This window comes from Phaseolus vulgaris, chromosome 10 (assembly GCF_051622355.1).
Source record: "Phaseolus vulgaris cultivar YP4 chromosome 10, ASM5162235v1, whole genome shotgun sequence".
NCBI lineage: Eukaryota > Viridiplantae > Streptophyta > Magnoliopsida > Fabales > Fabaceae > Phaseolus > Phaseolus vulgaris.
The window spans coordinates 32,625,415-32,650,200 of record NC_143507.1 but is presented as its reverse complement, the minus strand read 5'-3'; the positions used below and the strand labels follow the sequence as shown (position 1 = coordinate 32,650,200).

At 33.6% G+C, this 24,786-nt stretch overlaps 1 protein-coding gene across 4 annotated transcripts in view; it reads left to right on the top strand.

Moving 5' to 3' along the window:
* Positions 1-756: 756 nt before the first annotated feature.
* Positions 757-24,786, top strand: part of SEC6 — a 37,904-nt gene continuing 13,874 nt past the window's right edge. The window contains exons 1-15 of one of the 4 annotated variants that reach the window (XM_068623595.1): positions 853-1,086; positions 1,197-1,330; positions 3,296-3,334; positions 10,463-10,579; positions 11,773-11,861; positions 11,993-12,083; positions 12,482-12,571; positions 12,704-12,783; positions 14,231-14,323; positions 15,757-15,783; positions 15,981-16,088; positions 20,489-20,627; positions 20,737-20,781; positions 21,811-21,866; positions 23,955-24,063. In XM_068623595.1, coding sequence (XP_068479696.1) covers positions 10,499-10,579; positions 11,773-11,861; positions 11,993-12,083; positions 12,482-12,571; positions 12,704-12,783; positions 14,231-14,323; positions 15,757-15,783; positions 15,981-16,088; positions 20,489-20,627; positions 20,737-20,781; positions 21,811-21,866; positions 23,955-24,063 — 1,008 coding nt within the window. In that variant the 5' untranslated portion in view covers positions 853-1,086; positions 1,197-1,330; positions 3,296-3,334; positions 10,463-10,498. Of the gene's footprint in view, positions 1,087-1,196; positions 1,331-3,295; positions 3,335-10,462; positions 10,580-11,772; positions 11,862-11,992; positions 12,084-12,481; positions 12,572-12,703; positions 12,784-14,230; positions 14,324-15,756; positions 15,784-15,980; positions 16,089-20,488; positions 20,628-20,736; positions 20,782-21,810; positions 21,867-23,954; positions 24,064-24,786 lie in introns of all 4 variants that reach the window. The other 3 variants (XM_068623594.1, XR_016516168.1, XM_090296197.1) reach the window with 3 other exon arrangements.

Sequence of the window (24,786 nt, the reverse complement as noted above, 5' to 3'; positions counted from 1 at the left end):
TTATTTTAATTAACGACTTCAATATGAAGAAAATGTTGTATAGAAAATAAAATTTTGTATAGAGTATTTAAATTTAAGTGATATTGTAAAACTTACATAACAAAAATAAATAATTTATTTAATCTGAAAGATTTTTGAAGGTATATCTTAAACCGTTAATCACTTCTTCAACCTGAGTAATTATGACTTGCGTCCAACATTTATGTGAAATGAGAAAAATAACAACTCAAAATATATTATAGAATTATCATACGTTTTTAGATTTGAATTTTTGAAATATTTTTCTAAATTCCAGAATTATTTTTTGAAATATATTTTAGTTTTGTTTTTTAAATTTCTTTCTGAAAGTGTATTTTTTTTCTAAAATTTATTTTTTCAATTTTTTTAAAATTTAATTTTTTGAACACAACAATCTATTCCAGATTTGGTTTTTCAAAATATATTGTTTTATTTTCAAACGAAAGATGATTTTAGAAATTAAAAAGGGATAGAGTTCATAAGAATTAGTCTCTTAAACCGTGCACATTCAGGATAAATTAAATTAAGCACTACAAATTAAGAATACAAAAATTAACAATTAAAAATAATATAGAAACTAAAGTGAGAATTCGTAATGTATATAAAACTATTATATATATTTTTTTAAAATAATTCAGCATATAACTACTTTCATGGGTAAACATGATCAGATAAATATAATTATATACTTATTCGAAAATTAGATATATCTCACGTGACCATCCGTCACTAACTTTTCCACAGCCCTTCTGTCAATAATAAACACTTTCCGCAAACTTTACCATCATGTTTTTTAATTTTAAAAAATAAATAATCTGAAACAAATAATATTCCACCAAAATTAGTGGTTTCAATTCTCATTCAATTTCCGATTCATAAACCTTCTTCTCACTTGTTTTCCTTCACTCCGTGGTCTCAACCAATTTCCAATTCCCATTTCGTTATGGAAGCTCGTTCAAGCGCGCGCGTTCTCTCTCTCTAGAACTTTCTCTTTCTTGAATTCGCACCTCGTCAACACCGCAATCTCGAGCACTCCGACGTGATCCGTGTTCAGTTTTCCAAAATCAGGTCAATTTCTCACGCGATTCGGGAAATCACCGGCGAATTTGTTCATTTAACTCAGAAATATGTGCATCATTCTAGCGTTGAGTTCATTTTTCTTCTTCCTTTTTCTGCAGGCACGATGATGGCTGAGGATCTCGGTGTGGAAGCGAAGGAGGCAGCGGTTCGCGAAGTCGCGAAGCTGTTGCCTCTGCCAGAGATGCTTCAATCGATCTCATCCATCAAGGCTGATTACATTTCGCGCCAACAGGTTTCAGTTCTATTCGATTTGATTCAGTTTATTGTATGATATTTGTTTTTATTTTTTTGGCTGCTATTGCTGTTGCTGTGTGTGTTTGAATTTGTTATTTAGGTTGTGTGATTCTCGAGCTTCGGTTTGAGCTACTTGGAACTTCTATTTTATTATTATTATTATTTTTTTTAATTTCTTTCTCTGGATTTTGATTTGGTTGCTATAGGGTCGGTTTTAACTGTTTAGGATGTGACACTTGAGATACTATGAAGGGAATTTATGGATTGTACGTTAACCTGTGCTTTGAAATCTGAATAACTTTATAGAATAGATATTTAGACTTTGCTGTAGTTGTTGATTGTTTGAAGATGAATCACTTTGCACTTGATTGGTAGGAACTTGAGTCTCGTAAACTTCAAGTGGAGGATGCTATGCAATTAAATTTTTAGCAGCGGACATCTTTTTTTTATTTTATTTATGGGTATGTCTTGGGGGTTACTACCACCCCGTACTCACCACAAAATAGTACTCTTCTGCCCTTCAATGGAGTGGAAGGTGAGAGAGAGAAAAAAAAAGATGGGTAGGATGGTTTGAGTTTATTGATGAAAGATCGTTTTGAACTTCTGTCTATCTTTATGTTTTTCTTGAATGAAATAAAAAATTAATTTGGTTAAGTTATCAAAAACTTTAGAAGTGATAATGTCAGAATTTTTTTTCTCTGATTTTTTTTTCTATTATATATATATAAACATTTGAAGACAATGAAGATTTGTAGATTCAAAATCATCTATAAAAAAGTTAGTCAAATATAACAATATGAACAATTGTTACCTAATACAAAAATGAATTAATCCATTTATCTAATGTCCAAAAAGTGAAAAGATGATCTAATTCATAGACATTTCACTCCCTTCTTGATCATCATCATTGAAAAAAACACTCTAACCAAGCTTCATCTAAGGACAAATTAACAAATTCAAAGAATAAAAATGTTCCTAATAATACATATATAATCTAAAAATTCCTGATTATACAGGATCTGCTACATATATATTTCTATAATTATAATATAAACTTGCAATTAGTTTTTGAGTTTCTAACTTACACCGTGTCTGTCCTCACTAACATTGTATTGGAGGTGTATCATAGGCCCAAAAAAATCATTTTTAAATCGGAAACTTCAACAGTGTCCAATATGCGTTGTATGAGTAACATTGTATTGGAGGTGTATCATAGGCCCAAAAAAATCATTTTTAAATCGGAAACTTCAACAGTGTCCAATATGCGTTGTATGAGTGTTAGTGTTCGATACATGTTTGACACAGGGACTCGCCATTACAGAGGCATGTCTGATATTCATAGATTTTCTGATCAAAAGCTATTTTATGTTGTATCTATCTGTATCCTAGACTCCTAGGGGTAAACTCTATTATGTTTTTCTGTCTTTCCGTAAGCTTTTGTTGTAAGCTACTAATCTATATGTATGAATCTGAATTAGTAGAGAGATCTAACTTAAGATCTCTCAAGCTTTTTTTCCCTCATATACTCCTTCAAGTCCCACTAAGAGGGAGCCTTGAGTATTCGTCTGCCTTTTTTAAGATTTATTTTTAAATGATTGAGACATAGCTTTTGTTTAGTTCTAAATTGATTTAGATTTCAAGTATTATGACAATGTTGTGTTTTAGATTTTTTTGGTCTTCATTAAATATTTAAATATGTGTAATTTTATATTGTTTGATTAATGGCTCACTGTGGTGCATTTCCTCAAACTTTGTACCTTTTCCGAGTTAATTACCAGTTTGAGTTTTATAACAACGGCCTATGTATAGCATATTGCCTATTTGTAATCATGTCTTGTTTGAAACAACATTTACAGTTATTAGATCATGTATGCTGTCTCCATCATTTGTTAGTACTGCAGCTTTTATTCAGAATTTAAGGAGCTACCAATTCTAAGTGTGTATATTTTGCATTATTTTTCAGGCCAATGATGCACAACTTAGTACAATGGTTGCTGAACAGGTATTTTTTTCTTCTTTATTAATTAACTAGATATCAACAGGTTAGATGCAGGTTATTAAAAAAGAAACCTTTTAGTAGTTGCAAACCTTTGAACTACTGTTTCTTTTACCCCATACAATGTCATAAACTGCGTGCTCGGTAAATGTGTTTGGGTTAGCTTCTTTTGTTTTCTGATAAGTTTTTGAGAGAACAATGTTGTTTGATCCCTTTGACCAACTCCAATTAGTGGGAAAAGCCTTTTGTTTCCAACTTGTTCTGTAGAGTTTTTGATTGAGATTTTTATATTACAGCTTACTGGGTAAAAACCCAAGTTCCATATCTGGCTTGAGATAGAGACTGAAAAAAGTATGTAAGTGGGGGACAGCTCTCAACTTCCAAGCTAGTTTTGTTACATTGAGTTAGCCATAAACCTACATTCTAAGATGGTATCAAAGTTTATCCTAGATCCATTAGAAAGGGTTACCCATCATATTATCCATGTAGTTGAGTGTGTATCCATGTAGTTGAGTGTGAGGGGCTGTACTATGAAAAATCCATCTCCCACATTTACTTGAGATAGAGCCTGAATAGAATAAAGGACAACCCTCACTTCACAAATTTGGTCTTCTGAGGTTGATTTGGACTTGAAAGTACGTTCTATGAATGTAATCAAAACATGTGATGAGGAAGTTGCTACAATTATAACATATATTGTTAATTACATTATATGACAGTGTATAAGTACATTAGCTAGAGATAGGGCCTGAATAGAATGTATAAGTAGTGGTCAACCCTCACCACATACAATTGGTTTTATGAGGTTGATTTTGATGTGAAAGAACAATCTATGACAGTAATCAAAACATGTGACGAGGAAGTTGCTACAATTATAACATATATTTGATAATTACAATGCTGCTGGGAGATATTAGCATGTAAATATAAACACTTGAAATGTATGGAAAAGCATTTGAAATATTATTTTTTGATTTTCAGTTTACAACAAGCCTCTATTGTACAGCCTTGGTATAAAATCCTATGCTGGATTTGTGGGCATAACATCAAACCCTATTGCACCAAATAAGTAAATCTTGACTAATCTGTGCAAATATGGAAGTAGTCAAAGTAATTATGTACAAAGAAAGGAAAGAAGAAATAAACATATGGAGAATGAGTTGCACTTAGTGGAAAGAAATAGATGAAATATATTTCTGAGATCTCTTACAAATGTGATTACAGTCTCTATTTATAGACTGTTTTACAACCTAATTAAGGAAATAAATAATAGGTAATGAAAGCAAGAAATAATGGGTGTTTAAAGCTGTACAAATCAAATCACTAACAAATCTGTCCTAATAAATATAAAATGGAATATGCACTTAATTATAACATAATTCTCCTGATTATGCAACACTCCCCCTCAAGTTGGTGAATGTATATCTATCATTCCCAACTTGCAAGTAAGATCTTCAAATTGTTTTGTGGGAAGTCCCTTAGTAAACATATCTGCCAATTGGAGTCTTGAAGGGATGTACTCAGTGGCTATAAGACCATCATCCAACTTCTCTTTAATAAAGTGTCGGTCTATCTCTACGTGCTTTGTTCGATCATGTTGAACCGGATTGTGTGCAATACTGATAGAGGACTTATTATCACACGCCAAACCCATAGGAGCTTCATATTTTATTTTTAGGTCATCAAGTATGATCTTCATCCATAAGAGTTCACACACCCCTTGAGCCATGGCTCTAAATTCTGCCTCTGCACTTGATCTTGCAACTACATTTTGCTTCTTGCTCCTCCATGTCACCAGATTTCCACCCAAGAACATGCAGTAGCCTGTGGTGGATCTCCTATCAACAATCGATCCTGCATAGTCAGCATCAGTATATACTTTCATGGATAAGTTTTCCCCCTTTTTGAATAGCAATCCTTTTCCTAGAGAGGCTTTTAAGTACTGAATAATTTTATCTACTGCCTGCAAGTGTCTTTCTCTTGGATCATGCATAAATTGACTAACCACACTAACTGCATAGGCTATATCTGGCCTAGTGTGTGAAAGATAAATGAGTTTTCCCACAAGTCTTTGATATTGTGTCTTCTCCACTTTTGGGTTTTCCTCATCATTCCCAATCCTATGATTTTGCTCTATTGGCACTCCAGTGGGCTTACAACCCAACTTACCAATCTCTTTGAGAAGATCAAGGATGTATTTCCTTTGAGAAATAAAGATGCCCTGTCTCGAGTAAGCAACCTCTATCCCAAGGAAGTACTTCAGCTTCCCAAGATCCTTCATTTCAAATTGAGCAGCTAGTCTCTCCCTCGAATTTTGTTTTTCAATCTCATCATCACCTGTAATAATCATATCATCTACATAGACCAAAAGTAGAGTGAGTTTACCATTCTGAGAATGTTTTATAAACATAGTATGGTCACCTTGGCTTTGTCGGTACCCCAAAGATACCATAGCTTGAGTAAACCTTCCAAACCAAGCACGAGGTGATTGTTTAAGACCATATAGGGCCTTCTTAAGTCTGCACGCCTTATTCCCTTCATTAACAATACCATAACCAGGTGGAATCTCCATGTATACTTCTTCCTCCAAGCTTCCATGCAAGAAGGCATTTTTAACATCAAATTGATGCATTGCCCAACCAAAGTGTGCTGCCAGGGAGAGAATAATCCTGACAGTATTCATTTTTGCCACTAGAGCAAAAGTCTCCTCATAATCGATCCCATAGGTTTGAGTGTACCCTTTTGCAACCAACCTTGCTTTATACCGATCCAGTGTGCCATTAGACTTATACTTAACTGTGTATATCCACCTACAACCCACTACTTTCTTATCTTTTGGTCTCTCTACAATCTCCCAAGTCTCATTCCTTTCTAACGCGCTCATTTCTTCATTCATGGCTCGAATCCAGTTCTCATCTTTTAAGGCTTCTTGTACCGATGTAGGGATTTTGATAGAATCAATAGCTGAAAGAAAACTCTGGTGCTGCATAGAAAGTTTTTCTGTAGACACAAATTGGGATATAGGATATTTGACACAAGATCTTTTTTCTTTTCTCAAGGCAATAGGTAAATAATTTAGGTTAGGTTCAAAAGCAGTATTTAAGGTGTCCTCAAGAGTCTCACTGGTATGAGTTCTTACCTCCGGTTTAGACAATTGAATTTGCTATTCGACCAGGACGGGTTCTTGTTGCCTTCGCTGATATTGTTTTCCAAAATATTTGTCTTCATTATTCTTGTCTTGTAATGATGTTGGTGCAGGGTCTTTGTCATCCTCCCTAAGAACGAAATCCTGCAACAAAGGAAAAGGTGGCAACTCAAGGTCCTCAGCTTCTTGAATACTCTCCCCCTGAAGCTGAGAACTAGGAAAGAAAGACTCTGTTTCATGGAAGGTGACATCTTTGGAAATATAAACTTTACGACTTTGAGGATGATAACATTTGTACCCCTTTTTGTTGGGGGCATAACCGATGAAGACACATTTGATGGCGCGAGGATCTAACTTACCCCGATAAGGACTATGAACATGGACAAAAGCAGGACAACCAAAGACACGATTCTGAAGACTATTCAACATGGGAATAAAAGGATAGAATGTGGTCATAACCTGAATAGGAGTAACACCCTCTAGAACCCGAGAGGGTAATCTATTAATCAAATAAGTGGCAGTCAGGATTGCTTCCCCCCAGTAAGATCTAGGAACAGATGTTTGGAATAGTAAAGCTCGAGTAACCTCAAGGAGATGACGATTTTTCCTTTCAGCAACCCCATTTTGTTGAGGAGTGTCTACACATGTTAATTCATGAACAACTCCATTTTCCTCAAGGAACTTGGAAAGGTTTTGGTTCACATATTCTCTTCTATTATCAGAATGCAATCTCTTAATTGGACTTTCAAATTGTGTTTGAATCATTCTGTAAAACTTTACAAACAAGTGAAAAACTTCAGACTTATCTTTCATGAGGAATATCCAAGTAACCCGAGTACAATCTTCAATAAATGAAACAAACCATTTTGCACCCGAGATATTAGGAATAGGTGAAGGTCCCCATACATCTGAATGAATAAGATCAAAAGGTTTAGAACTTTTATTACCATTGGGAGGAAAAGTTGTCCTATGGTGTTTAGCAAACTGACAAACATCACAATGAAATGACTCAGCAGACACTTTTGTAAATAAAACAGGAAATAAGGACTTTAGGGTACTAAATGGAGGATGACCAAGACGTCTGTGTTGAAGCCATATCTGAGAGGATGACGAAGATTCACGACCTTGCTGAAGATTAGAAGTGTGTGCCTGTAGTCTAGCACACTTTTTACTTTCTTCATGCTGTAAATAATATAACCCGCCCTGCTCTTTAGCAATTCCAATAGTCTTCCCCGTGGCAAGATCCTGAAAAACACAATGGGAAGGGAAAAATACCACTACACAATTTAAATCTTGGGTAATCTTTTGAATAGACAAGAGGTTATTGGATAGTTTGGGAACATGAAGCACATTTTTTAAAGGAAATGAAGGTTGAAGGTGAATGTTACCACGACCATTAATGGGGGTAGTGGAACCATTAGCAACAGTAATATATGGCTTACCGGATAAAGTAGTGTAGGATGAAAAAGAAGAGGAATGAGGTGTCATATGATCAGTAGCACCAGAGTCTATAATCCAGATATTTTCCGTACAAGAAGCATTAAAGGATAAAAAACTAGAACTCTTACCACTCATAGTAAAGGAACAATATCTAGATGGCTTACTAAGGGAGTCCATGAGAGTTCAAAACCAACTGAGTTTTTCAGATTGGCAAAATTTGATCCTGTTCACACACAAAAAAAATTCGGTCGGAAAAATTTTCGGGTGGTAGTTTCCGGCGGCTGGCGCGGTTTCCGGCGAGCAGTGGCAGTTCCGGCGAGCGGTGCAGTTTCCGGCGAGCGACGGCAGTGGTGGTCGGTGGTGGTGGTCGGCGGTGGTCAATGGCGGTGACAGTAACGGTCAATGGTGCAAGGTGGTGATGGTGGTCAATGGAGAAAGGATAAGGAAAATAGAAAGTTGCATCAATGAAGGCTGTCCAAAAAAAAAAAATAATTGCAGCAATGAAGGCTGCCAAGGAAAATGATTACAACAATGAAGGCTGTCAAGGAAAATGATTACAGCAATGAAGGCTAAAAAAAAATTGCGGAAGCAGAGTCTCCTAGATAAGGAGCTCTGATACCAAGTGGAAAGAAATAGATGAAATATATTTATGAGATCTCTTACAAATGTGATTACAGTCTCTATTTATAGACTGTTTTACAACCTAATTAAGGAAAGAAATAATAGGTAATGAAAGCAAGAAATAATGGGTGTTTAAAGCTGTACAAATCAAATCACTAACAAATCTGTCCTAATAAATATAAAATGGAATATGCACTTAATTATAACATAATTCTCCTGATTATGCAACACACTTGTTACAACACTCCCCCATTTAAACTGGTAAATGAATATCTATTATTCCTTGTGAATGATGTATTTAGATCAACTTATTATTAACTTTTGGCAAGGGTACCAATTGAAGTAGTATATTGATAAATCAAGTCGTCTCCAAATGGATTTGTACTAGTGGGGCAATTTGGATATTTAGTAAGACTTAAGAACTTTAAATCAATATTTTAAGCAACAAGATTAACTACTATCCTGCAATCAGAATAACTAACTAAATAAGATTTTATAATTTTTCTAAAAGACTTTGCAAGTATATAAAAACCAATGAAAACAATATGAAGATATTGTTGGGTTGAATTTCATGAACTTGACGCTAGTATTTCCAAACTTTCAAAATTACTTCCAACATAACTCTTCCATTCACATGATTATTTTACCCAAACCTAATTCTTTAGTGAAAAGAGCCTAAATCTTAGTGTAGAAATTCTAATCTCTTAGTTATTTTCACAAAAGATTTGCATGAAGAACAAGGGCTGTAAGAATGACCAAGATATTAAATACTATGTCTTATATGAAATTCCTTTGTTGTTCAACCCTAGGTCTACAACTTCCAAAATATTTTCCAATGCAATGAAACATAACAAAGCATAGATGATCAAGCTATGTACATGAAGCATAAAGGAAGAGCACAAGAGTTAAGAAAAGAATTGAAATATAAAGGAAACTGCATAAAGTCAATATTTATTACATTCAACTCCGATGAATGGGATTTTAGCTACTCCAAGACATTTGGAGCACAAAAAATGAACAAGAATTGTGAAGCTTGAAGGTGGAAGTCTCTAATGTTTCTCTAAATGATAAAAAGTGTCTCTCTCGTGGCCAAATCTTCCTTTTTGTTTTTAGTCCATAAAGTGAACTTTTGGTCAAAGACATGATGTCTTGCTGAGCGAAAATGACATTACAAATTTTGTACTTTATGAGGCTTCTTGCTCAACGACCTATATTGTCACTGAGTGACTTCAATTGGTTTCTCTTTACTTCATGTGCCACTTGCTGAGTAAGTTATATGTTCACTTAGAGAGTCTTTTTGACTTCCTTTAACTATGGCTCCAAGCTTCTAATTCTCAACAAAAAATATGGATAAATTAGGGGTATCCCCTCTAATTGTAATCCTAAGCGATATGGATATATTACAATCATAATTCACAAAAAAATGAGGAATAATCATTTTAAGTGGAAATAAGATCTTAAAAAGGTATGATCAATGAAGTAATCAACACACTTATTACCTATCTCAGCTATCTCTTTGTTATTAGATTTGTCCTGTGAGTTAGTTCAACAACTGTCACTAGTTTGGCTCAAGTAGTTAGTTCTGTCATAACTACCTACAATTAAAATAAACTTTGATTCCCCTATTCTCTCCCATTTTGGAGTGCAATTGTTTTATTGATTTGCCAAACTGAGTTTGAACCTTATGAAATTTTGAAGAAGTTGCTCAACCTCAATTTATTCTTCATTATAAATTAGAAATTTCCATGTCATACAAAGAAATAATTCTAGATTTATTAGAAACCGAAACAGGTTGCTACACATCTGAATGGACATGATCAAATGGCTCAACAAATTTTTTTACTACTACAAGGAAAAGATGCACAATGATGTTTTGCAAATTGACAAATATCACATTGAAACAACTCAACAGACTCTTATGTAAATAGGAAAGGAGATGTGGACCTAGGAGCAGTTAATGAAGGATGTCCAAGTTGCTCATTGAAGCCAAGTTTGAGATGTTGCAGACTTTCAACTTGTTTGGAGGCAAGACTGTGACACATTTTGTATGGCACTACCCTTCATCACTTGCTCTCATTTGCCGATAGTGTAACCTGCTCTGTACCTTAGCAATTGCAATTGTTTTTCTTTTGATAAGATCATGAAAGACACAATGAAAAGGAAAAAAACGTCACTGTACACTTCAAGTCTTGAGAGAGATTTTGTATAGAAATAAGACTTTTGGAGAGATGGGGTGCATGCAATGCAACACATTATTTAATGGTATTGAAGGATGGAGGAAAATGTTATCACTTCTGGAAAGTGAGTTATAGGACCTATTGGCAATAGTAATGTATTGTTTGCTAGATAAGGCAAGGTAGAGCAGTCAGAAAACATGAAGGATGGGTTGTGATCTTCAGGTAGAGTACTAGAAAGTCTAGAAACATTAAGGATAAGAGCTTAGAATTGTTAAGAGAGAAAGTATTACGTGACTTAATTAGAGAATCCACAAGGCTTCTTAAATGCTCCACTTCAACTTTGCTATGAGCAGGAATGTCCTCAATTGGCCGGGTTAATTGACTGCCTCAACAACATAGTGAACAAAGAGAGTAGGGGTGAACGAGTCTGCTAGTACTAGTGCTGTTGAGTTCTTATGCTAGTAGGGTAGCATAGGTGGTAAAGTTGCTGGAAAGCTGTGTCGGTTTGGGAATGAAGGGGCAGAGGACAGGTTGTCTGCAATGAAGGTGGTTGGGATAGATACAAATGCCTCAATGAAGAAGGTTATGTTTTGATGCCAGAATCAGGTTTTCAGATGTTTTTTCTTTTTGTATGTTAATTAATGGGTGTGTTAAAAGAACTAATGAAGATAATAAATAGGTGCAGGTAAAAGAAAAAGGCATATTTTTGCCTTCACTATATGTTAGCTTGAGACCATCACAGATTAACTTCAGAAGCTCTTGACTGAATAAGAGGTTCAGAGAAAAAAAATGGTTTTTATAATTCTATTGCCATCCCCTTCCTCCTTGCCAAACTCCACTAAACATAGTTTTCAGGCTTACTACTTCCTTACACCATGACTGAAAATTATTTCAGAACTGGGAAACTGAAATTTAATTGAGATCTCAATTGATGCTTTGTCATTATTTTGTCTAGTACAATAAACATGTATTTCCTTGAAGATGCTGTTGCTCTTGATATTGACTTAACTGAGGTACTGAATCTCATAACTTCATGTGCTTTTCCCAAAATATTACTGCAGGTTGAGCAGTCACAGGCAGGACTAAAATCACTATCCTTGTCCGAAAAGACAATAAAGGAGCTTCGTGAAAACTTTGTCTCTATTGAGAAGTATGTTAGAAATGATACAGACTGAAACTGTTTTCATCAATTAGAGGGTGGTTGTTTGGTCTTGAGTAAGCTTACCACCAATATTTTTCACTTGGAACTTACTGTGATTTTCTGATTTCTTGTTGTATCAGGTTATGTCAGGAATGCCAAACATTAATTGACAACCATGATCAGATAAAGTTACTTAGCAATGCAAGAAATAACTTAAACACAACCTTGAAGGTGCTTTTCTAGATTAAAGGGCTAATTGTCCAATACTCATTCTACTGGTTCATAGTTAAGAGTTTGTTACTTAGAGCTTTCCCTCTCCCAGTTTTCGGCAGAAGTATTGAGATTGTTATCTACAACTTTCAGAAAATGGGTTTCTCTCACTTTATACCATGCATAATCACTGTTAAATTAGCAGATGCAGTTATGTATTGAGGTTATTCCCTCAAATGCTGCCTTCATTGTATCAAACATTTTTAGTTTAGTTAATTTTTCATTTTTAGAATGGTTGATACAAACTGATGATTGTAGTCCCCATTTAAATTAAATGGCTGGAACCCAGTTGTACACCTGTACTAGTATGTGCATATCCTGTCTTTATGATTTTAGCTGATTTCTTGGTCTTCTAATAGGATGTTGAAGGTATGATGTCTATCTCTGTTGAGGCATCAGAAGCTCGGGATTCTTTGAGTGATGACAAAGAAATTGTCAACACTTACGAGGTATTGCTGGGCTTACTCATAGTGTAAGATATTGGTTTTATTATAAAATGGCATATTGTTTTTCCAAATCTGAAGAAGTGCATTTGAAACTTTATTTTCAATTTTATCTCTATAACTTTATGGATTTTGCAGAGGTTAACAGCATTGGATGGAAAGCGAAGGTTTGCATTGGCAGCTGCGGCATCTCACAAGGAAGAGGTTGGAAGGCTAAGGTGTGTGTCTTTTTTAGTGCACTGTCACATTCATGGTCTGGGTGAGCAAGAATCCTGGAGGGGGCTGCTACAGATTTTGGAATGAGAATTTCAATCTGCATAAGCCCTCATTGTTATGTAATGATCCATTTATTTTCATAGTCAGTGGTGCACATTTAAATTATCTTATTGTGGTCATTTCAATCTTTAAATTGATACTTTTTTCATCTAATTTGTGGCTTATTTTAATCAGAGACTTTGGTAGTGACTGTTATGAATATTTTATTTTGTAGTACTGGAGTGTTGAGTTTTCTCTTAACAAAGTCGGAAAATTTCGTGTTTTGAAAAAACTGAATGAAGTAATTAATCATCACATAATAGGATCTATTTGACTTTCTTAATGAAAAAAATAGGTGTTATATTTTGTGCTCCGTTATATGTATGATCCAAATCTCCTTCATCATCAGAAGTTCTTTCTGGCTCCTCTGATGCAGACTCTGTTATTCCTATGGTCATTAATGGTGTAGGAGGGAATTTAGAAACATGTAGGCGGGGTGTTGTTTATGCACTATGTTGCATTAAGAAGTTCTTAAAAGAGTATTCTACAGCCTGGATGTTTTTTATATTCTATTAAAAGAAGGTTATCTGAGAAGATTATCTCTTAATGTTTTTATCTTCTGGAACTTGGCACATCCTTTTGTACCTTGTGCATCATATTTATATATGCTTTACATTGTCAAGTTCATATCAATACTACTTAATAGATTTTAAACCCAACTGAGTTTCCTTCACATGATAAAATATAATGTGGTAAGAATGAATTAACCATGTGAGATTTGCTAAAAATTACCGTATTGGTTTGGCACCAAGAACAACTGTTGATAAATCTTGATCAAATACAAATATAGCTATTAAAAAATGCTGGAGACAATTACGGGGACATGCCATTTCATTGAACTGCAAAGGCAGTGCAGTCTTTAAAGTTATTTTTATGAAACTGTAAAATCTAGTTTATCATCAATAGGTCAAATTTCTGTTTCTTTTGTTGCATTAGTCATCCCTTCCTATGTGCATAAAGGTATCTACTAGACTACTTTTTCTGCATGTTTCTTCAGTTAATTTGTTTTATGCTGGGCTTGTAGGGGTCACTGAATCATTGATTTGAGATACCAAACCACTTGTAGCTAAAGTCATTATGTATTTTATTGGTTGAGTTGAGCCTTTTAATGGCCCTTAATCATCAAATTTGGTGATTTAACTAGTTTTGTTATACACAAACTCATGAAAATCAAGGGTTAAATGCTTGCATTGTGAACATGACATGTTTTGCATGCTTTTAGAACTTGAGTGTACGTATTTGAAAGATGACTACTTATATTTTGAGATGTGATAATGATTCTGTTTTGATAATTCTTTTTATAATTGTAAGGCTAAGTATCTGTTTTTCCACATCTTGTGTATATCTCAGAGAATATTTTGAAGATGTAGATCGAACCTGGGAGACCTTTGAGAAAACGCTATGGGGACATGTTTCCAATTTTTATAAACTTTCTAAAGAAAGGTTTGTGCACTGTTTTGAATATTAGCATATCAAATAACATGGTCTATTGTTTGGATGAAGCTATCCCTCTTAACTTCTACTTGGTGCTACCTGTGATATTTGAAACTACTACATTTTGCATTGAGTTTAGTTTGCAGATTTGATTCATTTGTTTGTTTAATTACTTACTATTATAATTTTTAGGCTTGGTGATACCGGTCTTCTTGTCTGCTATCATGAAGTGTCAGATTTTGCTATAAAATATATTAAAATAAATTTTTTATCTTTGTAGCAGCATGAATCTGTCGATCTCAAAAGTGGGACAGTGAGATAGCAGTTAGTGGGATGACCACTATTTTTTATATTTTAAATCATTAAGGCTATATATGTAAATGCCCAGAAAAAGAAAATTTACTCACTCTTTATACACTATCATCATTAATAATAAGAACTCATAATACCTAAGCAAAATATAAAGTAGATTGCACTAAAAGCCAGAGAAATAAAGTGCTTAAAGCCCTACAAGTCAAGAAGCATTTTCAAGATGCCTATTAAAAAATCTTTAAAATATTTATTAGCTTTCAATTATTTTTTTAAGAAAAATATAACATCATTTTTGTAACAAACTTTCAAGTTAATTTTCTAAAATTACAATCATTACATTATTCTTTCTAAAATCTTGTTGCTAAACTAGTTTTGCTTAAAATTTCCTTATATTAGTCTCTTAAAAGTTTGATCACCAAATTAGTTTCTCAAAATTTAATTATTTCAAATTAATTCATTAAAAACTTAAAATACCACTCTATTCATCACGGTGGTGGCATAACTTTTGAAAAACTAATATAATAGTTATTAAACAGTTAAGAAACTATTTATAGTCATTTTTAGAATATATTATAGAGATGCATATAATATTCAAAGTATATTTTGTTGATAAATGAATATTATTTTAATTTTAATTTCTCAAATATATTATTTCAAGAATATTCTTATTAATATCTTTTAGTTACAAAATCACACTAATGTCAACATATGTTTGTGACTGGAGAGATGATATTTATAATTACAAAATAAGGTCCAAAGTGGGAAAATTCGTGAAGTCAGAAGCAATGCCTTGGCTTATAAGTTCTGAAAACCTAATTCATTTCTGTGGACCCAGAGTTAGAATGCTGGTGTCCAAGCATTGTCAATGACTATTTTTGAATGTACTTGGAATGCTGGTCTAAACCCACTCTAGTTGTTTGATATACTCTTTAGCAGGATAGATGTTAGAGCAGTTGTTTGTGCTTGGTAAGAAATTCAAAATATAGGAATGAAAATCTGGTGGCTACATTCTATATTCCATTTACCTTGCATGGTTGGATTTGTTGTGCTGTTAAACATAAAGTATATGCTTTTGATTGTTGTATGATCTGCAACACTCTTTTTTAATTATTATTTCTTTTCCTTTGCAGCCCACAGACTTTAGTTCGAGCTTTACGGTATGTTGTTGATAGTCAATTGCAATTATTTTTTCCCCAGTCAATTTATTACCTTCATCATTTTTAGATAGTAGGTTGGATGATTGGAAGTTCTAAATGACAGGTTGGATGATGGGAAATTCTAATCAGCTTGTAGATAATTTTAGTCTTTCTAAAAATAATGTAATCTTATTTTCCCTTTGTTCTCAACACTCCAGGGTTGTCGAAATGCAAGAGATACTTGATCAACAGATTGCAGAAGAAGCAGCAGAGGCTGAAGGGGATGGTGACACTGCACCAGTTGCAAATCCTCGTAAGAGCGGCATGTATGTTGTAATATTTTGAATTAATTTCTATTATGTCAGATCAGTTGTGTGATCTTGAAAATCTATATCAAAGGAAACAGCAATCCTTGCAGCCACCTTGTTATATGATTTCTTGATATTTTAACTGCATTTACTTTGTATACCTTACCGTTTTGGGAGATCATCTAAACAATATAGGAATGCATTCAATTTTCTAAAAATGATGTGTTTGATTTCTTTTCTTGTTTCTTTTGCACCAGAATATTTTTATCCTCTATGTATCTTTCTTTTGTTCAATGAAAGAATTTCGAGACTATTAGATATTAAAGATCATTTCATTTGTATAGACAAGTGATAGAGTCATATGATGGAATCCTTGTGAATCTCCAACATAACAAAATAAGATATTATATATATATATGTATATGTATATCATATCATGTACATTGCATTACATAGAGATCCCCCTGACCCATTTATTAAAATACATCTAACACTCCCCCCTCAAGCTGGTGTATATAAATTATATGCACCAAACATGTTACAAATATAATTAGTTCTAGGACCCCACGATGATTTGGTGAAGACATTTGCCGTGATCATTGGAGTTAACAAACTAAGTAGTAATGTATCCATATGAAATACTTTCACGAATGAAGGGACATTCTATCTCAATATGTTTAGTTCTGTTCTGGAATGCTGGAATTGAGGTAATATGAAGGGCAATTTGGTTATCACAAATGTGTCATTTGTGTAGTCTCTCCATTTGAGCCAAATAAGCTCGTAAGTGGGTGAAGCCATAGTTCTGTACACTACTTCTTCCTTAGTTCTTGTTACTACATTCCTCTTCGTGCTTTTCCCAGAAGTCAAGTTGTCACCTATAAGGCACAATATTCGGAAGTGGATCTCCTATCTCTGGGAGGACTTGGCTATCTGAGTATGATTATTGTGTCCATAACAAACATTTTCTTTGGGATCCTCTTATGTACTTTAGAATATGAATGATTGCATTCCATTGTCTTCCACATAGAGAATTAAGAAATGACTTACCGCAAAGGAGATCTCAAGATGAGTGACTATGAGGTTCAGTTCCCCAATTAGTCTCCTGTACCTCTTAGGATCAGAAAGTGACTCTCTCTAACATGATAAAAGTTTAGTTTTAGGATCATAGGTGTGTCAAAGGGCATGGATTGCATTGGTTCAGTCTCCTCTAAAATACCAATGTGTATTTTCTCTAAGATATTACAATTCACTTTTGGATTATGCTACCTCAATTCCCAAGAAGTATCTAAGTTTGCCAAGGTCTTTTGACAATAAATGTGTTTTTTTTTATTTGTAAAATGCCATGGAGATCGCTACCTATAAGAACAATGTTATCAATGTACACTACTAGATAGATACACCCTACAATTGAATTACAACAAAACACAAAATGGTCAACCTCTCTATGAGTCATACCAAACTGTTGGACTGCCACATTGAATCTACCAATCCATGTCTTGAGAGACTCTTTAATATATAAAGATTTGTGGAGACAACATACCTAGTTGCAAGACTCTCCTTGAACAAGAAAACCAGGAGATTGATCCATATAAATTTCCTCCAACAAATCACTATGTAGGAAGACATTTTTGACATCCAATTGATAGAGGGGCCAACGTCAAAGAGCAATCATGACTACGAATAATTTGACAAAATCCATCTTGGCGACCAGAGAGAAAGTGTCACCATAGTCTAACTTGAAGATCTGAGTATAACTTAATGGTGGGGTTGTTGGTTGGAAAGTTAACGACAACGGTGGTAGTGGAAAGTTAACCACAACGGTAGTATATATTTCTTGGGACTTGACTTTCTCTCTAACAAAGTGACAATTAACTTCAGTATGCTTCATCTTTTCAAATCATATCCTTAATACTCTCCTTCAAGCTAAAGCATATGTACATGAGTCAAGCTTGTTACAAACGTCTTCTACACAAGATCTCTTGACAGACATAGTGAACATGTTAGGTAGTTGATTGTTGAAGCTGACAAAGTAACTTATGACAAAGTATCACACATTGGTTTGGTGCATGTGTTTGAAGATGATGTACCAAGGAGTTGGTGGCATGTGGCGACAATTGGCTAAGGCTGACAGTGCAATGGTTACCAACAAAGGGCGAGCAATGGTTGTCGGAGAGCAAAAATAACAAATGTTTGAAGGGCATTGCGGGAGTGCAAAAATAGCTTGTGGAGCAAAAATGGTCAGATGGCACAATGGTTTCCGAATAGCAAAAATTCTTAGAGGACATGATGACTACCAAGAGCAAAAATAATGTTTGGAGGGCACAACAATTGTTGGAGAGCAACAACTACTTGGAGAGCGTAGTGGCTACTAGTGAGAAAGGTGGTCAAAGGGCAAGACAATTGCCTAATGCAAAAATGCTCAAAGGATATGGTGATCACTGGAGAGTGGAAAAAGATGCTTAGAGAACATGGTGGTTTTTAGATAGCAAACAATTCTTAGAGGGCCTAATAGCTATTGCAAAGCAAAATTATTTAGAGGACATGACAACTCCTAGAGATAAAAAATGCTCAAAGGATGCGGTAGCTTTGGTCATTGCACGACAAGGCAATGCCAGTTGGAAAAAGATCATTGGAAAGTTTTCAACAACTATGAACAATGAAACATGGTAGGAAAAATATAAGCCTAAATAAAAAAAATGTTTCTGAAAATTTTTACAACTATGAAAAGACAAGGAAAACACGGATTAGGGTTCCATTCTCATTAGGATCTTGATACCATGTTGAGTTGAGAGAAATATGATTAATCTTCTGTGTTTATAGACTACAACAGAGCTATTGAATATATGGGGGAGGAAACATAATTATAACATATTCAGTTATCTTATTTTAGGTTAAGAACATAAATATAAAACTAATATAATATTAATAGGGTTCTAACGTATGTTCAAGATTCTTAACACTGTTAAATTAATAAAATTTAAATTATTGAAATCATAAATTAAAGGATACATATACCAACATAAAGTAAAGACTTCAATAAAATGTGTAATTTTGGTCCATATAATTTTTTTTATCGCAAATTTAGTCCTTTTTAGTTTTCCAAAATTTAGTCATTTTGTCCAATTTAGTCCTTTTTTGTTTTCCAAAATTTAGCCATTGCTACATGTTTGTAAGTGATAATAGTGTTGTGTCAATTAGTTATCCACTTAAGATATTAATGGTAAGGTTTAGCAACAAACTTTAATACATATTATTCTAACAGATACATTTAACATTTTCTGTGATTTGATGATATATTAACCGTGGATCAAAATTGCTTAATTTTGGAAAACTAGAAGACCAAATCTGAAATTTAAATTTTATAATGACCAAAACTGCACATGTGTTTAAGCCTTTATTTAACCACTTGGTATCCTACACACGTTGTTATAAAAAAGTTAAAAAAATACTTTAAATGTATGGGTTGTATCTTAGAATACCTGACTGGATACATGGCTGGTGTTGGTTCAAGAGTCATTTTGGAGTATTGGTGGTGCTTACTAGATTTTGATTTGAGTTTGTACATCTAATTCATGGTTTTTAGAGATATTTTTTTTTAATTTTATTTTCTGTTTATTTAATCAGTTGTAACTGGCTATGTAATTCTGATGTTCTTAATATCTAGTTCATCTTATTCATCAATTTGGTCAAAATCACCATTTTTAACACTTCAATTTCTCCTCCCTTCTTTTTCTCTGGTTCTCTTTTAGTTGCTCATTTTCCATGACTCCCTTTTTTCTTATTTTTGTTACTGTGTTCTTAGTTGGGTAGGGTGGTCTTTTGTATTGGTACAATGTTGTTTTCTTTTCTCTTTACATTTTTCATCATTGAGTCTTTGCCTTAGCTCATTTTTGTTCCAGACATTGCTTGTCTGTCTTTGACGTTTAGTTGGTTGCATAATTTCTCCCCATTGCATTATAATGGGTTCTAGCTTTTACTTCAATGCTTTATTTTCCTGGTAATTTAAATTTTACCCACACTCTATTAGAAAAATATTTTATTTTAAAAGGAAATTGGTACATGTTACATGTTGAGAAGAGACTTCATTGATTTATTTATGTATTTATTCTTTTTTCCCCTGTTGAGGTATGGGAAGATTCACTATTTCTTTCTTTAATTTCAACTTTTTAAATTGAACTATTTTAGAATTGAACTATTTGCCTAAAATGCTTTTTAATGTGTTCATTGTTCTTGATATAAACGACTCAGTAATTTTATTTAATTTTTATGATTACGTTTATTAAATTTTATATTTTTCTAATATTCTCGGCTTTCTTGGAATGTCACATAAAACATATTGAGAAAACTTTTCTAGATTTAGTACGCAATTTAGAACTTTCTTGTTTATTCCCATGTTTTACCATGAGACTTAATTACAGAAAATCGACAAGCACAATGGGTTCTTCAAAAAATTTAACACAGCAAAAACTTAAGGTTCAGGGGAAAGGCTACAAGGATAAATGCTATGAGCAAATAAGGATGACTGTAGAAGGACGGTTTAACAAGCTTCTCAGTGAGGTTTGATCTTACTGTTCTATATGTTCCCTCTCCTGCTACAAATATAATATTATGAATGTAAATTTGCTACTCTTTATGTAACTCACTGTTAATCTCGTTTATGAATCAGTTTGTGTTTGAGGACTTGAAAGCAGCTTTAGAGGAAGCACGAGTGGTATGTTTGACTAATTTTTAGCTTCTGATTTTTTTACTTGTAAAAGCATTTATAACATATTAACATTTATAACTTTCTGTTAGGCAGATTGCAAAAACATTTGTATACTCTAATGATCAACCTCGGGACAATTTAAATTAGGCCTTTGGATACCTGGCTCAACAATATATTTGATAAGCTTAGCATAATGATGCATACACATTTACTTGAAAAGTGTTGGAATATATTAGATATTTATGATAGGATATCCTGTTTAGGTGGTAGAAACAATTAGCTGTAATCAATTAAGTAATTTAAAACTATCGATTAATGCTCATATCTCAATGTGATTGAGTTAGGTATTTGATGGACTTGCATAACTAACTTTTAGCTAGTCATTGTATTTTAAAGTTTATGCTTGGTAAAGATTGGACAATTGGGATTGAGACTTGGCTTCACCTGTAAAGAATGGATTCCGTTCTGGAAGGACAGCATTATAACAGTTTACCAAAATGTAATGACCATTCTTTATGAAACCATATTGTTAAGAGTTATATATAAACTATCATTTGAGTAAACTTTCTTATATTTTAATTGGAAATGAATGAGGAAGGGCTTCCATATATCCCATTTTAAATGATGTATCTTCTCCACACTTAAAATTTTAAATGTCGTGTATACTCCTTAACTATTTTAAAGCTGTTAGTCATGCAAGTGCAATGCGAGGATCTTGTTTCACTTATTATATTCATATTTGTATAAGTTGATATATTATTAGGTTGAAAATTATATTGTATAGTTTTATTTTAATAATAAATTTTCTCACTCACCCTCTTCCCCACTCCTTCTGTCAATTATTTTGACGCACCAAAGTCAGTTATACCAACAGGTGTATGCTATGAAGGAATTCTATATTTTTGGTGATCTCTCATTTACAGTACAATTGTTATGTAATTATTCAAAAGATCATATCATTTGCAGCTTTCTGTACGTGAGATCCAGTATTATTCTCTATTACTGATGGAACCCTTTTTCTTGAGTGGCATATAGATTGGGGAAGAGCTTGGAGATGTCTATGACTACGTAGCCCCCTGCTTTCCTCCAAGGTTTGCTCTACATTGAATATACTACCTTTTCAATCTTCACAGCTTTTGGACCAACTTTCTGCTAATTAAAGCTGTCATTTTAAGATTTTTGATGTTCTATAATTTCTCCCTGTTTATGTATGGCATGTGCTTTTTATGTTATCAAAAGTTTAAAAAAAATTCAAATTAGTGTTTCTGGTGAGTAGGTTTTTGTGGAATATAAGAGTATTTTAAAATGTGATAGGAAAAGAAAGGAAAAACAGAAAATGTGAGACATGGAGTACAAAATGTTTTACTAGTTACTTAGAATGGGTCCAAGGATAACTAATGTTGTGTCTGAGCTACAGGTGTGTGTATTATCCATAATAACATACTGAAGTGCAGAGGGAATCAGTCATTAATACAATCAAATCATTAATTATACACATGTAAATTTAATATTTAATTTTTATTATTAAATAATAAAAAATACAACACATTTTAATTAAATGTAAATTAATTTTAAAATTTAATATACATAAAATGTTATACAAATTAAAATTAATAACAGCTTTTAAAGTACATGCAAAGTTGAACGTTCCTTTCTAATTTATACATGGAAGTAAAAATATGTTAGTAAGAATTGTTAGAATACCGCTGTCGAGCTGTCCAGATATTTGCTTGTATGTTAGTGTACAACTGTTCATTGTAATATTTCAGTGCTAAACTGTAGCACGTAGGTTCCTACAGTAGTGCAACTGCTGAACGGTGCAAATACTATAACTACTTGTCATATTCATTTCATTGTGTTGTTCGACAATTAATAAAATTTCTCTTTTCCAGTCTCTCTAAGAAAATATAAATTACAATAAATGAAAAAAACTGTGAGCCAACTCATGCCAAAAAATTCCGAGACACCAACAAAAAATGTGTGCCAAAATTGTGACACTTCCCTGCATATAAAAATGGAAAGCTTTTGTCCTAAAGTTAAATATTTTAATATTTAAAAACAGTATTATATTAAGGGCCCGCAATATGCAGATAAGAAACAGTTTTTGTGTAGAGAATGAGAAACCGAAAACTTAAATGGGTCCCACAAAGTTACTCTCCAATGACAAATATTATGGACTGGATTTCTCTTTACTGGGTGAATGGGAAGGGAAACTCCCATTGGAGTTGCTCTTAGAGGCACCTGTTTACTTTTTTATTACGTGTTAGAGTACAAAGGGGATCAATCATTAATACATATGCTGTAATGTCTATCTTACAGATATTAACATGTTCTATTCTAATCTAACCATATTTAATACTTGAACTGTTCAATTCTTGTACCCTTTATATTGGATGCATGCACAATGACTAACTAATTGGTTGAGCCTAAAGCCCTCACATTCCTTATTACTATACTATATCATAACAAGTTCTTCAAATGATGCATTGGTTTTTTCTTTTTCTCTTTGAAGAACTTAATCTAGCACTGTCAAACAAAACCATTGGTAGAGGGTTGTTTCATGAAAGGTGACATCCATAGTGATATAAACATGATGGCTCTTAGGATAATAACGTTTGTACCCTTTTTTCTTAGGAGGATAACCAATAAATACACATTTAAGAGCTGTTTGGCAATGTAACCTTTATCACTTTGATCTGTAACAAAATAAAGAACCATGTTTGGCAATGGAACCAAATCAGATTCAAATTAGACACCACCCCTTGGTGCTCAAGAGGTCCCGATGACCCTGTTTGTGGTGGCAGCAAGTGGGACACACCTTTTTCTCCCACCACTAAACTCAACGATGATGGCGAAAAGTGGTGGTGACGGTGGTTAACAAGGCAATGGAAACAGGGCTCTCTAATACCAACTTGAAAAGTAAAGAATTATTTTATTGATATCAATCACACAAATTACATTCTCATCATCTCTATTTGTAGTAACCAAAAACTTAAAAAGGAAATAAAAAATATGCTGAAATAAATAGGAAGAATCTAAAGAATCTGAACTGAAGATATTTTTTCCTAATTACTATGGAAATATTGAGAATATTTTTTTATTCTAATAATCTGCTATTTACATCAGGTTTCTTTATGTACATGTTTCATCTGTTCTAATTCATTTTTTAATCCTGGCAGATATGAAATATTCCAACTGATGGTAAATCTTTACACTGAGAGGTTTATTCAGATGCTAAGATTGCTTAGCGACAGGGCAAATGAATTAACGAACATTGAGATATTAAAGGTATTTTTCTGGAGTTGTTATTTATGCATAACATGTTGTCACTTGCTTAGAATGTCATATTTGTCCTAGATAAAGGAGAGCCAGCCTTAAACTTTCCAAGTTTGTGGCATATGGGTAAAATAAGTTACTATCCTTCCAATTCATCTGTATTAAACACTACGTTGTTATGTGATATTATTATTAACATTAAATGAACTGTATGTCACTAGGGAAAAGAGAAAAAAAGAAGATTCTGGAGAGGTAATCTTGTGGTAATAGTCAAATTGAGAGGAGAATCTTAGAGTGTGGAGCATGATAGAACGGTGAAAACACTGTTGCTTGCAGATCTTCCTGGATGTAATAGTAATTAGAGAGCTTCTTCGTGGAAGTTGCAGTGGCAGCTTTGAACACCATGTTGGTGGTGGCAGTGGCAGTGGCAAATTTCTTCTCCTTATTCTTTTTGCTTGTGTTGCTTCTCTGACTTAGCTAAGCTCTTCAACAAAAATCAGAGACATGTGCTCCCAAAAATTGATCCGGTCCAACACGTTTCTGAGTAGTCAATGCTTCATATATGTGGAAAACATGCACAACCAAAAACTTTGATTAACTTATAATCTGGAGGCCTTTGAAGAATGACTTGATAAGGTAGAGTGGTTTTGAGAAATACAGGGTAGTCCATTAGTAAGGTATACTGTTGTGTGAAACACATGATGCCAATAGGGTAGAGGCTTGGAGGTTTTTGAT